Here is a 17768-nt window from a genome sequence, read left to right on the forward strand (position 1 = left end):
GCATTCTTCATTGAACCAGGATAGATCTCCTGGCGAGATGGTCATGATTGAGTGAGGGATTTACCGGGTTATGAGATTACAGATTGTGCTAGAACACAATTCTGCTGTTGTTGATGGCCCACAGTGTCTCATGGATGCCCGGACTTTAGTTGCTCGATCTGTTCGAAGTCTGTCCCATTTACGATGGTGATTTGCAACACACCAATATGGAGGGCATTCTCATTGTAAAGGCGGGAGCTCATCTCCACAAGGACTATGCAGTGGTCACTCTTGCCCAGAGTCCACTTGTCAATTAATCAGCATTTACTGCTCATACAGTATAAATGTTGGTTTTTCCTTTGAATTGGTATTCTTGTGACTGCTAAATGAAAATCTTCAACAAAATGTGCCTTTTTGGCAATAGTAAACTTGCATTTATTATACATACTGTGGAATTCAATCTTATACACCATATTTTAATCAGTATGTTTTATGTATTTTATAAATCATGCTGATCTACCTTGTCATTAGTTTGACGCGTATAAAGAAAGATGAACAGGGAGGTAATCGCGCATTGGTAATGCTTCTGGATTAGTAATCTAAAGGCCCAAGCTAATGGTCTGGGGACTCGAGTTTAAATCTCAGCACAGCAGCTCATGGAATCACAGCTCATACTGAAGTACAATTAATAATTTTGTAATTAAAGATTAGTATTGCCAGCCATGAAACATGCGTAAATTGTTAAACAATACCTTCAATGTGCAAGGGGCACTCTCCAGAGGTATTACTCACCCATAAAAAATGCTTTAAGCTTTAGAACAAAAGGCTACCTCTTTCAACCTACCTGTACTGATATGGACACAGTAATTCTTCACCCTCCCTCCTGCAAAAATGCTATCCCGTATTCCCAATTCCTCTGCCTCCACTGCATCTGCTCCCAGGAGGACCAGTTGGCTTAGACGGCCTCCCTCTTTAAAGACTGAAATTTCCCCTCCCACGTGGTTGAAGATGCCCTCCAATGCATCTCATCCACGTCCCGCACATACGGCCTCAAACCCCACCCCTCCAACCGCAATAAGACAGAATCCCCCTGGTCCTCACCTTCCACCCCACCAACCTGCACATTAGATTAGATTAGATTAGATTAGATTACAGTGTGGAAACAGGCCCTTCGGCCCAACAAGTCCACACCGACCCGCCGAAGCGAAACCCACCCATACCCCTACATTTACCCCTTACCTAACACTACGGGCAATTTAGCATGGCCAATTCACCTGACCCTGCACATCTTTTGGACTGTGGGAGGAAACCGGAGCACCCGGAGGAAACCCACGCAGACATAAATCGCATCATCCGCTATCAGCCACCTACAAATGGATGCCACCACCAGGGATATATTTCCCTCCCCACCTCTATCCGCTTTCCATAAAGATCGTTCCCTCCGCGACTACCCTAACAAGGCACCATCCCCTCCTGGCACCTTCCATTGCCACTGCGGGAATTGCAAAACCTGCACCCACACCTCCCCCTCATCCTCCATCCAAGGCCCTAAAGGAGCCTTCCACTCCATCAAAGTCGCACCTGCACTTCCACACGTCATTTATTGTATCCATTACTCCTCTACATTGGGGAGGCCGAATGCCTTCTTGCAGAACGCCTTAGAGAACATCTCTGGGACACCCGCACCAATAAACCCCATCGCCCAGTGGCCGAACATTTCAACTCCCCCTCCCACTCTGCTGAGGACATGCAGGTTCTGGACCTCCTCCATCACCAGTTCCTCACCACCCGACGCCTGGAGGAAGAACGCCTCGTCTTCCACCTCAGAATCCTTCAACCCCAGGGCATCAATGTGGACTTCACCATTTTCCTCATTTCCCCTCCCCCCACCTTACTCCAGTTCCAACCTTCCAGCTCAGCACCACCTTCATGATCTGTCCCACCTGTCAATCTTCCTTCCCACCTATCCTCTCCACCCTCCTCTCCGACCTACCACCTTTATCCCCACCTCCATCCACCTATCAGCTGCCTTCTCCCCAGCCCCACCCCCTCCCATTTATTTCTTCACCCTGGAGGCTCCCAACCTGAAGAAGGGCTCTGGCCAAAACATGGATTTTCCTGCTTCTCAGATGCTGCCTGACCTGCTGAGCTTTTACAGTAACACACTCTCAACAGTAATTCTTCAGTCAATTAGCAAACTAGATTGATTCTGAATTATTTCTTTAAATATGGTACGCCAGCTACCAATTTTGATGTCTCTCCACCCTTCCGATTGTGGGAGTCAGCCCTATTTTATGTGTCCTCTGAACAGAAATGCACCCAACAGGAGCACATAAAATCCAGGCTCAGGACTGGTTTGCAATTGAGTTCAGATCTATAATGATATGGGTCTGAACATGGTACAAACAATTACTACTTTACAACACTATTTTTTAAAAAAGGCAGTGTTTTTTTATCCTACGGCACCAACAAATAGTATTACCTGTAAAGCGCAGTTCATCATTCTCACTGTGTAGTCAAATTGTTGGTGATCCAGTATTGCCCGATTTTGTTGAACGTGTAAGCTTAGCTCCTGTATGAGACACTGCCGAGCTACCCGGCCCTTTAGGGCACGCAATGCAGCTGGAAGGGTCTAGAAAAGCAAACAAAATAATTGAAAATGTAAAGTTTACAGTAAAATCCTTTGAGGACTATATGACAGCTGTGAATGAATATTTTGCCATTACAATGCCAAAAACTATCATAACTTGAGAAATCTACTTGAGAAATCTACTTCAGAGCACAGTACATTATTTTTAGGAACTCTGCCCATGTAGCAAATTATTTTTTTATTAGATTCCCTACATTGTGGAAACAGGCCCTTTGGCCCAACAAGTCCACACCAACCCACTGAAGAGTAACCCACCCAGACCTATTTCCCTCTAACAAATGCACCTAACACTATGGGCAATTTAACATGGCCAATTCACCTGACCTACACTTCTTAGGACTGTGGGAGAAAACCAGAGCACCCAAAGGAAACCCGGGAAGAATGTCTGTGTGGAGTTTGCACTGTCACCCAAAGCTGGATTGGACCCAGGTCCCTGACGCTGTGAGGCTGCCGTGCTAACCACTGAGCCACCGTGCCGCCCTAGTTTGTTGCATTTTCACATTCGTATCTCCCTAGGAGGAGAGAGTAGACTTTTTCAGGCTGATAAACAATTGCACTCCTGGAATAGCCGGTCAACTCTGGGATTTAAACTCTTTGGGCTTCTGGTTCACAGACAGAAGGGCTACACAACTGAGCCACCCAACTCCAGATTGCATCATCGTTAAACTGAAAATTTTCCCAAAATTACCTCCAAAAACCACCTTATTTATATATTCTACATATGACAGTACATGAATATAAATTGATTAGCAATGTAGTATCAAGTCTCTACTTTGTATATCCAGTAAAATAGTCAGAATTTCATAATACAATCCCCACAGCATTTGAAACAGAAGAAAATAGATTCAGAGAATTTTTTAGGGTGACACACTCAGTTCAGACAGAAATGTTCCTAATGTTAACTTTCATGTGCTTGTCAGACTGTTTATTGTCATGGCTCACTGGGGCAACACAGAGGAAACTAAGCTCTGCTGTTCCCAGAGTCAAAAATTAATTTTTTCAAAGTAGTATGCAAAATGACCAAACTGGTAGCAGGGAAAATGGGGTTGAAAAATCTTTCTCCCTCTAATCTTTGATCCCTTTGGCAATCACGAATTTATCTATCCCTGTTTTAAATATATCCAATGAGTTATAATTCCCTACAGTATGGAAACAGACCCTTCGGCCCAACAAGTCCACACCAACCCTCCGAAGAGTAACCCTTCCAGACCCATTCCCCTAGTCTATATTTACCCCTGACTAATACACCTAACACTATGGGCAATTTCGCATGGCCATTTCATCTGACCTGGATTGTGGGAGGAAATCGGAGCACCCACACAAACTCCACAGTCAGTTGCCCGAGGGAATTGAACCAGGGTCCCTGGCGTTGTGAGACAGCATTGCTAACCACTGAGCCACCGTGCTGCCGTGACCATATGTAATCTTTGAACAATGATATTTTTCAACACGAGTTAAATTTGAGCAAATTGTTAGAGTGGAACAAGTGCTATTTAGACTTTTTGCAGACATCCAGGCACAGGTGCAGACCTTCAATGAGATAAGATTTCCACATTGGGACCAAAGCAAATGAGGATAAGTTGTAATAAGTGCTGAGCACAGATCTTCTGCAGTCCAGGGATTTTCACTGTCATAACACAAAGAACTACCTAGGAATGATGTGTTGCTATTCTGCGGAAGGTAAGCCAGCTAAGTGTTTCTTGTTTGAAGTTGTACACCTGATAGCATGTGGCAAATTTCATCTTACCAAAGCAGTATGTCTGGATTGCTTTTGCTGTTGAGTTACCCTCCATAGCCTTCTGTGGCTATGGTGGACCTGTGGAATTCACTCTCTGGCTCACTTATCCCTGTTCAAAAAGGTCTTCCCTTTACACTAAAGCTGTGTCCTCGGATCCTTGTGCCTTGCCAATGGAAACATCTTCCCAACGTCCACTCTGACCAGACCATTCCTGGGATCATTCTCATGAACCTCCTCTGGACCTGCTCCAGGGTGAATACATCTTTCCTGAGATATGGGACCCAAAATTGCTCACAATACCCTGAATGTAGTCTGACCAGAGCCTTATAAAGCCTCAGAAGTACATCCCTGCTTTTATATTCAAGTCTTCTCGAAATGAATGACAACATTGTATTTGCCTTCCTAACTACCGACTCAACCTGCAAATTTACCTTAAGAAAAATCTGGAGTAGGACCCCCAAGTCCCTTTGCACTTCAGATTCCTGAACTTTCTCTCCCCATTTAGAAAATAATCCATGCCTCTATTCTTCCTACTGAAGTGTATGACCTCCCCACATTGTATTTCATCTGCCATTTCTTTGCTAACACTCCTAACCTGTCTAAACCTTTCTGCAGCCTCCCCATCTCCTCAATATTACCTGCCCCTCCACATATCTTTAAATCATCTGCAAACTCAGCTAGATTGCCCTCAGTTCCTTCATCCAGATCATTAATGTACAAAGTAAAAAGTTGTGGTCCCAACACTGAGCCTTGTGGAACACCATTAGTCACCAGATTCCTTCCTGAGAAGGACTCTTATATTCCCACTCTCTGCTTTCTGTCAGACAGCCAAGTTTCTATCCATGCTAGCATCTGGCTTCTAACACCACGGGCCCCTATCTTACTCAACTGCCTTCTGTGTGGTACCATATCCAAGGCCTTTTGGAAGTCTAGGTATCTAACTTCCAAAAGGCCTTGGATATGGTACCACACAAAAGTCTAGGTATCTAACTTCCATTGGCTCTCCTTTGTCTAACTTGCTCGTTACCTCCTCAAAGAATTCTAACATGTGCCTGCTGTCCGTTGATCTTTCCCTGGTCTGCAGTTTATTTGCAGTTACCATGGAGATCAAGGAAGTAAGCAGGAAAGTGAATATTACAAACACAGTTTCCCTTGTCAAGTTTTCCTGAGATCTAGCTTACTTGGCACGATTGGTAAGATAGGAAGCTGAATATTAATGCAGCAAGGTGTTGCATAAACAAGATATAACATGCCGCCAAGTGAAAATTTCACCAAGCTGTTCGTAAGTAGTATGAAAGGTGGAGCAAGGTGATGTCAATGTCGAGATGGCCCTAACAAGAATTCTTGTTCAATTCTGTCACACATCTCGCCATAGTGTCCTCCACCCCCACTAGGTTGCTGAGACTGCTAGGATACTCTGCCCACAGTATTAAAATACACGAAATACAGTGAGTGATTTGGTATTCTGAATTATATATTTGTTACAGTGCCTTATAATATACTATTTAAAAAAAACATTTTGCAGAGTATGCTGCATAATCCTTGCATGTGTGCTGTGCAAAACTGGAGGAGGCAAAGAGAGGATGTGATGGATACTTGATATCTGGGATAACAGCAGCAGTTTTCTCATGAAGAAATTGAGTAAGACGAACACGATAAAGGAAAACAGTGCCAGGCACAAGCCTGACAGAACTTAAACGACACCTACTTTCAACAAATGTGAGCTGGGCAAAGTCATCATTCATTAACTGTAAAATTGCTGACATTCAAAATGTTGACTTCTTTACTTCCAGAAGCAAATGCACCTTTTCCAGTTGTATGATATATGTTATTTTATCAACTGTTCTAAACCTTTCAAATTCCATATTGAAAAAAATGACAAGGAATTGTGCTATCAAGCATCGTGCTTGATTGGCACCACATTCAGAAGCATCCACTCCCTCCACCACCAATGCTGAGTCACACCTGTGAGCTGCACTGCAGAAATTCACCAAATATTTTAGACAGCATCTTCCAACCCAGGGCCACTTCTATCTGAAAAGTCAAGGGATACATCAGAACACCATTGCCTGGAAGTTCCTCTCCAAGTTGCTCACCATCCTGACTTGGAAATATGTCACCATTCTGTCACTGGCAACTGGGTCAAAATTGTGGAATTCCCTAACAGTATTTTGGGTTTACCTATAGCACATGGACTGCAACAGTTCAAGAAAGCTCACCATCAGAAACAAAAAAACCAAAGTTGCTGGAAAAGCTCAGCAGTCTGGGAGCATGTGTGAAGAGAAATCAGAGTTAATGTTTTGGATCTGGTTATCCTTCCTCAGACTTTGGCCCACCATCACCTTCTTAAGGACACTAGAGATGGGCAATAAATATTGGCCAACCACGAAGCCCACATTGCATGAGAGAATTAAAAAAAAGGAAAGGACGTTAGGGAAAAAGTATCACTCCTTCAGGCAGGGTTCTAACATCGTATAGCCCCTGCAGCTCCATTCTTGCAGTTGCAGTAACCATGACAGTTCAGCAGACAGATGATAATATAAAATAGCAATACGTTAATGAATGTGAGATTCTATTAACAATGAAGAGTCATCCATGCCACCCATCTGCACCCAGAAGCTTTTCTTTGACATTTCCTCCCACACTATTCATGGCTGGCAGTATTTGACCTACTAATCCAGAGATTTTACTGCTCCTCGAATGCTGCCTGAACTGCTGTGCTTTTCCAGTACCACTAATCCAGTATTTGACCTGGCATAACTTGGTCTTGAATATGGTGCTATAGTGCTGGCACATACCTCACAAGAATGCAAGATAGCGCAAGAGTGACAACATAGAAACATGGTGCATGCATAATTAGTTAAGCAGCAGAAACCTGTCTATGGTAACTCGCTTGATAGGACTCAAGGAGAGATCTTTCAAGAACTCCCCAAAACTGGCACCAAGTCCATTTCGAATAAAATCCACTCTAGGAAACATTTTTTTCTACAGAGAGGATCAGAAATATCTTCCGCAAACAGCAATTTGAGAGATCCAATGGTAATGTTAAACTGAAATGTATAGATTTTTGTTAGCCAAACTTTTCTAGGGCACGTGGGCAATGGTAGATTAGGTCTCATTCAATGGCAGAACATGCTTGAAGGGCGAAATGGCATACTCCTGTTCCTATTAAAAGTAGAAAAATACTTCTGGAACTTTAAAAAATCTCAAAAAATCTGAATCCAGAAGAGATGAGATGTTGTGCTTTTAACAGCTCATTTTCAGTGCAGAAAAGTTCATTGGCAGGTAATAAAATTAATCATGACATCAAAAGGGTACTTTGACTATGCATTATTAGTGCTAAACAATGCAATAGGTTTAACTCATACGTAATGCACAAGTACATAAGACCAATGATATACAAATCATGTAACTGGCACGGCAATCAGAAAAAAAGGGCATTTCTGCAAAATGGAGCAACTTGCACTGCTACATTTGGATGTCATGCATCTGTTCCACGCTTGAAATTGCCTGCATTATATTCTTATAAGTAATTTTAACAACACGTTTGAGGCCTGGCAGGTCAGCCACATAGGTAAAAACAATGACTGCAGATGCTGGAAACCAGATTCTGGACCAGTGGTGCTGGAAGAGCACAGCAATTCAGGCAGCATCCGAAGACAGGCAAAATCGACGTTTCGGGCAAAAGCCCTTCATCAGGAATGATGAAAGGGCTTTTGCCCGAAACGCAGGTCAGCCACATAGACTGTCTACCTACCTACTCGTCCTTGATGAATCTCACATTTTGCAGGGCAGTAAAGGCATCAGGAATTCACCAGTCCCTGGGCTTGGTGATGTGCTTCAGTGACCAACATCATACTTCCCTCACCTCCATTCACCTCAGGTAGGGGCAGACTGTTGTTTGAGATGCCAGCAGCTCAGTTATATTAGCAAATTGGGGTAAGAGAGGGTCCTCTATTGAGAGTAACCTGTTCCCATCAAAAGCATGACCCCAAAGTCATCCTTTCTCCTCTATTTCTAAAAACTAGTAACTCTTAGCCCTTGACCTGCGTTTCGGGCAAAAGCCCTTTCATCATTCCTGATGAAGGGCTTTTGCCCGAAACGTCGATTTTGCCTGTCTTCGGATGCTGCCTGAATTGCTGTGCTCTTCCAGCACCACTGGTCCAGAATCTGGTTTCCAGCATCTGCAGTTTGACCCCAGCAATGCACTGGACATACATTAATTTTGGCCTGCTTTTTACCAGGACCTCTAATCCCAGCAGCAGCCCTTACTTCTGCCAGGAGTTGCTGAGACTTCAAATCTGCCAGCCATCTGATTAGACTTTGTTCCAAGCAAGGGAATGAAGTCTCAGCTTCAAAGAACTGACACTGCTGTCGACATTCAATTACTGAGGGACAGGCATTGCTAGGGTAAGCAGGCTCACCATTGACATTTATAAGCAACCATCAACATTTTAACCATGCTTAGGGACTTCTGCACCTTATAAAATTCAGCCCTTTGCTCCAGCAGGCAGTTACACCCTTAGGTACTTCGGATTTGATCTATGGTCAGAGATAGGAGAATCTGACAACAAGTGAGGAAAGGATAGAGATCCAGAAGGTCAAAACGAAGAAGTCCCAGTTTTTGCAACTATCCAACAGATCTGAAGTTTCTGCTACTTGAGTGCATTAGAGCAATGATTGCAGGGAGGATGAACAAACTGATCATGACATTACAGTAGGAAGGGAGCTGTTCGGATAGATCGAGTGATAAGGAATATAATTTTATCAGAGGGCAGAATATTTGGGGGTAGTTTATTTTCACTGTAACTGGGAGTAAGAAACTAGATATCTGTCTTGCAGATCTGATGTCAGGTTCAGAAGACAAGAAACTTGGGAGAGAAAGTATTCAGCTATCATGGTGCTTGAGTGTACCAATGACTGGGTAGGAGTACAGAAGAGGTACTGCTAACAAAGTGTGAGCAGGTGGGAGTTAAAAAGTAGAATCACAAAGCCAATAATCTCTGGATTACCAAATGAGCCAAAAGCAAATTGGTGAAGTGCAAATAAGATCAGAACTTTGAACATGACTCAAAGATCGGTGTGAGAGAGATAGACTTTCATTCATAGCATGTCGGCACTGCACTAAGAAAGAGGGAACTGTTCTGTTGTGATGACATTCATCTGAAACATACTGGGACCGTTGTACTGGCAAATCATATAAAATGGGCTGCAGAAGGAATATTCAAACATGGCTTTAGAACCTACCTTCATCCAATACTGACAAATATTACCAACAGGAATCACATTAATGATAATGTTTTTTTCTCTCTAACCGAAGGGTTTGTTTTGACAAATTGCAACATCCTGCAGTTACCCCATCTGAGACCAGCCATTTGAACAGAGAACTTGATTTTCTTTCAGTTTTATGGTTGGTCTGCCTACTGGGTTAACTGTGTGAACGATCAAGTGGCTTGTAAAAGTTATTCATGGGATCACATAAATATCAAATTGCGACTGGGGCACGAAATATCCTTTGCATCATTATGAAGGGATACAAAAAGGTTAGTAGACAGATAACGCAGGTAATTAGGAAAGCTAATAGAATGTTATTATTTATCATGAAGGAAATTGCAACCAAAGTAGCCAATTATACAGGGCACAAGTGAGACTACACCTGACATGCTGTGCATCTGGTTACTTTATTTAAGAATGGATGTGAATGCATTGGAAGCAATTCAGGGTAGGCTTATCAGATTTAATACCTGAAATGGGCTAGTTAGTTTATGAGAAAAGGTTGGACACTGCTAAACTTGTATTCGCCGTAGTTTAGAAGAAATGATGGCTGAAAATACAAAACCCTAAGGGGTGCTGACAGGGTAGACGGACAAAAGGTTGTCTCCTCTAATTTGAGAATTAAGAACTAAAGGTCACTGATTAAAAGTCAGGGGTTGCCCATTTAAAACTGAGACTCAGTGAATTTCTACTCTGAGATTCCAGAGCCACTGAAACTCTCTCCTTGAAAGGATGGTGAAAACAGAATTCTGAATATTTTAAAGAGAAAAGTAGACAAATATTATTATGCAAGGTTATCAGGATAGGCAGGAACGCAGATTTGAGATTACAGTCAGGTCAGTCATGATCTCATTGAATGGTGGCGCAGGATAAAAGGACTGAATGGCCTGATTCTGATTAGCATGTTCATAATTTTAAAAATGTGACACGTCTCCACACATCTCACCCTGTTCCAGAGGTGTGTAAAACATGTCTGAACAGGCTGATTAGAAAATATCTATGATGTTGAAAAAAATCTATGACCTAAAACAATTCAAGCATTCCTTAAATCTGATATGAATTAGAAAGTAAAATGACAGCCCAGATCTGCCTTTTGGTTATCAGATCATCAACATGTTTCTGGCATACAGTCCACCACATTTCATTACACTATGGAGAAGCATGCCTGAAAACCAACTTCATGGAATCACTAAATCCCAACAAAAAAAAGAGAAGGCACGCAACTGGCAAAATAATGACGACAAGAAGGCCAAAGACAACAATGGAATTCATAGAGTGTGTGCACATTTGCCTTTTTTTAAAAAAAAGCACTAATAGCAGGTCATATTCCTTAAGTTTATTACCTACACAAATATTATCAAAGTTTATTGAAAATGAAAGAAAATGATTAGTTTCCCAACTCTGAAGTTAAAACATATTCAACTTTATAGGACAAAACGCTAAAATAAGAAGTTGATGTTTTACTAACTTAACTAAAAGTATTTGCATACAAGTTAGTAATCATTTAAAAAGTTTAATTAATAAGACTTTTGGAAAAAAATCAGACAGTATTAATTGGCAGGTCCATGGCACTGTAAATGTAGCTTCGTAATCAATAAATGAAAATAACCAGGATAATTATTCACTGAAATTTTCTCTCTCTGTTGGGATTATCCTTCCCAAGTGAAGAACATAATATTTTACTTATTTAACATATGTCATTTAATGATGATTTAGAGGTGAGACACCTGATATATCACCACAAACATAATAAACATCTCAAAGTTGTTCAGAGGAACGACCTAAAACAAAATTTGACACTGAACCATACAGGGAGATTTTAGATTACATGATCAAAAGTGTGCTCAATGAGGCAGGTTTAAAGGAAGAGCTTAAGAGCCTAGGAACCAGAAACTATATTTTTGATCAAAGTGAGAAAATTGTACTTATTTTTACAACATATTCCAGCCCATATACTGAAAAACAACAGCCTTCTTTCATTATTGGACCAACTCAAATATGATCAGTTTGAATATTAACATGTGAAAAATTGGGAGACAACATTAGGCATACAGATGCAGGATGGAAGCTGCAATAAGGGAAAACTGTTCTAACTGCTTAACTGTGTTCTGTTTTTATATTTGTGGACAGCAAGTGGACAAACAATATACACATCTGCACATCTAAAAGGGTTAACAATAAACTTGATTTTATTGGAGCCTCTGTCGCTAGGACATTTAACCTTACCAATACAAAGGCTGGCTATTAAGATTAATCTTAATAGAGTTAAAGGAATATTGCTAGAATTTTACAAACCATAATGAAAATGTTACATAGTAATACTGTAAATTTTAAACACCAATTTAAATGAACATACCTTCTCAGTCTCAAGTACTTTATTTTCAAAAATGTAAGAGATGCAGTTTCGAACAACTTCCAATCTACGGGCACTATTAAAAACGGATCCCATTCTATCCATTATTGACACTAGAAATTTAAAACAGTAAGATAAATATATTAAATTTTATTTTAACTTAGGCATGTAAATGAATAACTACATATTGATATCTGAAGATTACGGTACAACTTCAGAGTCAGATCTGAATCGGACACATGCTGACTGCAAGAGAAGTTCTTGTGAGTTGGAGTATAGCATTAGGCCATTGTGGGCCAGAAATTAAACAAAAATGCTAATTCTGTTACATTTCAAGGTACTTTTATAAGCTTAGTACTGAGAATTTCAAAATGTGAACCCAGCAATCCCTCTTTTTATGCTGTGTTTATAAACAGTCATGCTGAAAGCTCTCATTGTAATATATTGATCTGGCAATCTGTTTTGCTGCTGTGCCCATTCAGAATATCTGAACTTAGAAAGAAATAGAGATGGTTGAAAGGATTCAATGTTTAAAACAATGATTTCAGGCTTATTATCAGGGAGTAGAAAACAATAAGACACAGGTGCAGAAGTAGGTGATTCAAGTGTGCTCCACCATGTAATGAGATCATGACTGACCCTAAAATCCTCATCTCCACTTTCCTGCCTCATCCCCATGTTTCCCAAAGAATTATGTTCTTTTCAGCCTGTCGTATATTTATCCACTGTCAAAACCTAAAATATATGAACAGGAAGCTCTGAAGCCTATGAGGATCTTAAATTTGGATAACACATTTAAAAAGTGCCCAAACAATACCTTATTCACTGCAATACAGGAGCAACACTTAACCTCTGCTCATCCCCAACAACCCTTGGAGATGTCACCGACCAGCCAAAAAGCAGTGCCACAGATTAGTAATGCCTCCCAAGAGATTCTTTTGAAGGAAGATGGCCAGGCAACTTTTCCCATCCAGAGAGAGGTGGGAACCTGGAATACACTGTTGAGAGATCAGGAGAGACGGGAAACCTCAATACATTTGAAATATATGTGAATGAACATTTGAAATGTTGGAAAATGCAAGGCTTTGAACCAAGCGCTGGAAAGTGGGATTGGATTAGGTTAGATTAGATAGGTCAGCACAGATTCCATGAGCCAAAGGGGCATCTTCTGTATGATTCTACAAGAGAAGGGATGTTCTTCTCCCTTTGGGTGACATAAGAGGCTGTCCCAACTGACAGATGCCTGTGGACAACTCAAGGAAACCTTGTTTCACCAGAGGATGAAAGCTCTGTTTTGCCAGGACACATGCCACTATCTACTCAATTTTTCATGCTCCTACAAATGACTGGTTTTGTTCGGTTATCACTGGAGAGCACAGACACAGAGGAAATTAGGTGCCAGACATCACCATCAGGTGCTTCATGTGCAAGTAATGTCGGTCACTTCTTTCTAGTTACCAATGAGGATCTATTGCTGGTGCAGTGGTTGGGTCTCACATTTGACTCTGTTAACATTTAAAACACAGAAGGAACTGCAACACTCTACCATCAGCTCACTATGTTTTTATAACAATAAGAATGCAGACCTGAAAGGGTTTCACCAAAGGCTTGCAATAGACAAAGACACAGCCACATAAGATGACCATTTGAGTTGAACCCCTGTTTTTTTCAGCCCTGGTCAGATATGTTGCCTCATTTGGTCAATCTTGTTGGCCCAAACAGGCTTGATCCCCAATACTATAAATAGTTAACAACAACAAGCCAGACTGCATATGACTGAGATTTCTCATGAACTGATCAACAAGAAGAGTTTTCACAACAACACAGCAAACATTTGTGGAAAGAAATATCTTGGTTATGAACAGTGTAAGTAACAAGAGAAGTTTTGATGTATCAAAGCTTGGAGGTAAAAGTCTATTCTGCAAACCTCATACATAAAATCAGGTTTGTGAAAACACATGTTTTCTATTTTTAGCGAACAACATTTCACCTGTGAACATAATTCCAGTAAGGTGTGTTAATGAGTATTCGTGACATGCAAATAACTGCAAAAAATGTTCCTAGCCACGAAGATAGGGAATGCCGTCCATCTGAAAGGTTTGGAAAAGTTAAGAGCAAAAAACTTTACTCTGCGATTAGAAAAATGAATTATCGCCTCGCATTCAATTGAGATTCCCTACTTTCCCTTCTAAGAGTTTCAGGTGGACCAGAATTCCACCAAATGAATCTTCTCTGAACTATGCAAGTATGCCTTTGCTTAACAAAATGACCAAAACGGCACTCAGTACTCTCAGTATGGTTCCACCAATGTGCTGGAATTGCAGTAGCAAGAATTCCCTATTTTTATATTCCAGCCCCCTTACAATAAAGCTCGATATTCTGTTCGCCTTCTTAAGTGATCAACAAGATTGTCTGAATGGCTTAAGTAGTATTTTTATTTTACCTTCTTAAGACACATCAAAACTAAAAGTGCACATTATGTGAACTAAATAGAATTCACATTTCCTTTTAAAGGAGGCAAAACACAAGTTAATAGGTCTGCAAATAGGATATGTCAACAACCTTTGCAGAAGAGAGTGCAAGATCACTAGTTACAAAGAAAGGTAGACTTTCTACTGGCTTGCTAATGTGGAATATTAGGGGGAGGTGACAGCCTCGTGGTATTACCACTGGACTGTTAATTCAAAGTCGAGGGGGTGGTGCTGGAAAAACACAGCAGGTCAGGCAGCATCTGAGGAGCAGGAGAATTGATGTTTTGGGCAAAAGCCCTTTATCAGGAATTGTCAATTCAAACATCCAGCTAATGCTTTGGGAACCACAAAGATGGTGGGATTTGAATTCTATGTAAATCTGGAATTAAAAGGGTAATGATGACCATAATTGACTGTCGATTTTCAGAAAACCCACTAATATTCTTGAGGGCAGGAAACTGCTATCCTTACTGGTCCGGCCTATGTGTGACTCCAGAGTAATGTGGTTGACTCTGAACAATTAGGGATTGGCAATAAATGCTGGTCTAGCAACAACGTTCTCATCCAGTGAATGTATACAAAAAAATCCATGTTACTAAAGTTTTCATCCCTAGTACCATCTCATGATAATGAAATTTTGAGTCAATGTGAATGTACAAATACATATTTACATTATACACTCAAATACATAACAGAAACACATCTCAGCATATTCATGTACATATATGCTTATACATTTTTATATAGAAGCTTAAATGGAGTTGTCAATGTGGAAGAAGAATTGCAATTGATTGGAACATTGTCTAAAAAGAGCACAGTGTGAACTGAATCGCTCAGATATACCTAGATAAGGAAGTTGGGCTAAATTCCAGTTTTCATTAACCGTACATGAAACTGCATCTTTGCTTGATGACAACTTGTCATTCTCAAATATACCATCAGATACAATAGAGACTAAGATCAAGTTAAAAGCAAAAGGAAGGAGGAAACTTCCAAACACTACCAAAGTAAGTTGACACTCTACATCAACTGGTGTCAAAGGAGCAGAGCTTCTGAAATTAATCAGATTCTAGACTGCTGGCTGCAGGGCAGTTTCTTATTGTGCGAAATGCTTTGAGAGAATAAACAAAAATACAAAAGCATTCCAAACAAAACAAAATCAAACAGAATTTGACCTTTGCATTTCGAGTACTTTTGGGTTTGAATATAACCTGGTCACATGAAATGGAAAACTCCAGTGTTAGCTTTGGCAGAAGCAGCCAAACACAGTCGAGATTCTGTTCACAGGGAACAGAAACAGATCACAATATGGAACGGAGATAACAATGTCAAAAATTGAAAAAAAGGCAGCGTGGGAATTAGATGTATTACAATAGTTGAGCAGTGATGATTTTCAGATAGACATTGTGTTGGCAGGACATTGTTGGTAATCCAGGGAGTGCTCTGTGCTGTATTTAAATCTGTGCTATACCTGACCTGGGAGTGCTTAGAAAGAACAATGAGTGCAGTCAGAAGTCTGATTAATCCTTCAACACTATATCCTCACCAGCCATGATTTATTTTTCTTAAAAAAATGCTGGAGATCACAGTGGGTCATGCAGCATCCAAGGAGAGAAAGCAACCTAATGTTTCAAGTCCAGATGACTCCTCATCAGAGCTGAAGCGAACTCTGAAGGGGCAGCGCTTATGCAGTAGTGGGGAAGTAAGAATGTTGATAGTTCAGATTAACCACCCCCCCCCGACATATTGCAAAATTCTGCCCCCTCCACATTTCACTTCAGCTCCGATGAAGAGTCATTTGGCCTCAAAATGTTTGCTTGCTTTCTCTCCATGGATGCTGCCTGACCCACTGTGATCTCCAGCATCTTTCATTTTCAGCATCTGCAGAAATTTCCTCCGATGTTATTTTTTTGGGGTGGTGGAAGGGAAATTTGAGGGAAAAAATACATCTTTAAAGAAATTATGCATGACTGATGCTTAGAATGCAGAGACTTTACGGTTTTTCTGTTTTAAAAATTATAGGTAATATTAAAAGCATATAGAATACTCTTACAGAATCCACAGAGACAGATTTGTGTAATACACAATAACTGCCTTAAATCATCTACCAAAGAACATAAGCAAAATAAACAGGATAAAGGATCATACAGATCACATCCTGCAGAATTTGTTTATATTTTGACAACTTGTTTTCGAAAGTATTTGTGAACACAATTATTTTTACCACAAGTACATGTTACCAGAAGTTCAAGGTTGCCTTTAAAACACTGATATAATAATATATTGATACATACCAACTGGTGGGCCAGCAGGTACAATGCACTTCTTCTCAACTCGAACAGCAGGTGGCGAATTAAGGTGCTTCGAGAGACCATCCTGGAGAAGAGCCTGTACTTTATCTTCGTTTATCTTGGGAAATGGCAGTACATGCACCCTCATGTGTGAACCTTCAGTTGGCTTCGGCACTTTCTGAAAAGCCATGTGTGGATTTGGGTTTTCCTATTATAACATTTTTCAAATGAAAAAGACAGATAAATAAATTTCAATTACTGTGAACTGTGTCGACGGAAAATATAGAGATAATAACGTGAAATGTACAGAACATATTTGTTTTGGTAATTCATAGTAATGTCACCCACACCAGGAGGTTCCAAACCCTTACGGGTTTTACCTGAAATGAGTATTCATCTTCATCAAAGTCACTATTATCTTGATTAGATAGCTCTTTGGAACATGCTACCACTGAGAACTGAAAATGTGTTGCTGGAAAAGCGCAGCAGGTCAGGCAGCATCCAAGGAGTAGGAGAATCGACGTTTCGGGAATGAGCCCTTCTTCAGGAATGAGGAAAGTGTGCCCAGCAGGCTAAGATAAAAGGTAGGAAGAAGGGACTTGGGGGAGGGGCATTGGAAATGCGATACGTGGAAGGAGGTTAAGGTAAGGGTGATAGGCCGGAGTGGGGGTGGGGGCGGAGAGGTCAGGAAGAAGATTGCAGGTTAGGAAGGCGGTGCTGAGTTCGAGGGATTTGACTGAGACAAGGTACGGGGAGGGGAAATGAGGAAACTGGAGAAATCTGAGTTTATCCCCTGTGGTTGGAGGGTTCCTAGGTGGAAGATGAGGTGCTCTTCCTCCAACCATTGTGTAGCTCTGGTCTGGCGATGGAGGAGTCCAAGGACCTGCATGTCCTGAGTGGAGTGGGAGGGGGAGTTGAAGTGTTGAGCCACGGGGTGGTTGGGTTGGTTGGTCCGGGTGTCCCAGAGGTGTCCTCTGAAACGTTCCGCAAGTAGGCGGCCTGTCTCCCCAAT

General features: G+C 41.1%; 1 protein-coding gene across 3 annotated transcripts in view; it reads right to left on the reverse strand.

Annotated features, from left to right (window-relative positions):
• The window catches only part of sbf2 (SET binding factor 2), a 582458-nt gene that overhangs the window by 182166 nt on the left and 382524 nt on the right, over window positions 1-17768 (reverse strand). For all 3 annotated transcript variants that reach the window (XM_043705903.1, XM_043705905.1, XM_043705904.1), the window contains exons 14-16: window positions 16760-16964; window positions 11998-12107; window positions 2462-2611 (exon numbers count right to left, since the gene is read on the reverse strand). In XM_043705903.1, coding sequence (XP_043561838.1) covers window positions 2462-2611; window positions 11998-12107; window positions 16760-16964 — 465 coding nt within the window. The remainder of the gene's footprint in view (window positions 1-2461; window positions 2612-11997; window positions 12108-16759; window positions 16965-17768) is intronic.

The sequence above is a fragment of the Chiloscyllium plagiosum genome, chromosome 16, assembly GCF_004010195.1.
Source record: "Chiloscyllium plagiosum isolate BGI_BamShark_2017 chromosome 16, ASM401019v2, whole genome shotgun sequence".
Classification (NCBI taxonomy): Eukaryota; Metazoa; Chordata; class Chondrichthyes; order Orectolobiformes; family Hemiscylliidae; genus Chiloscyllium; species Chiloscyllium plagiosum.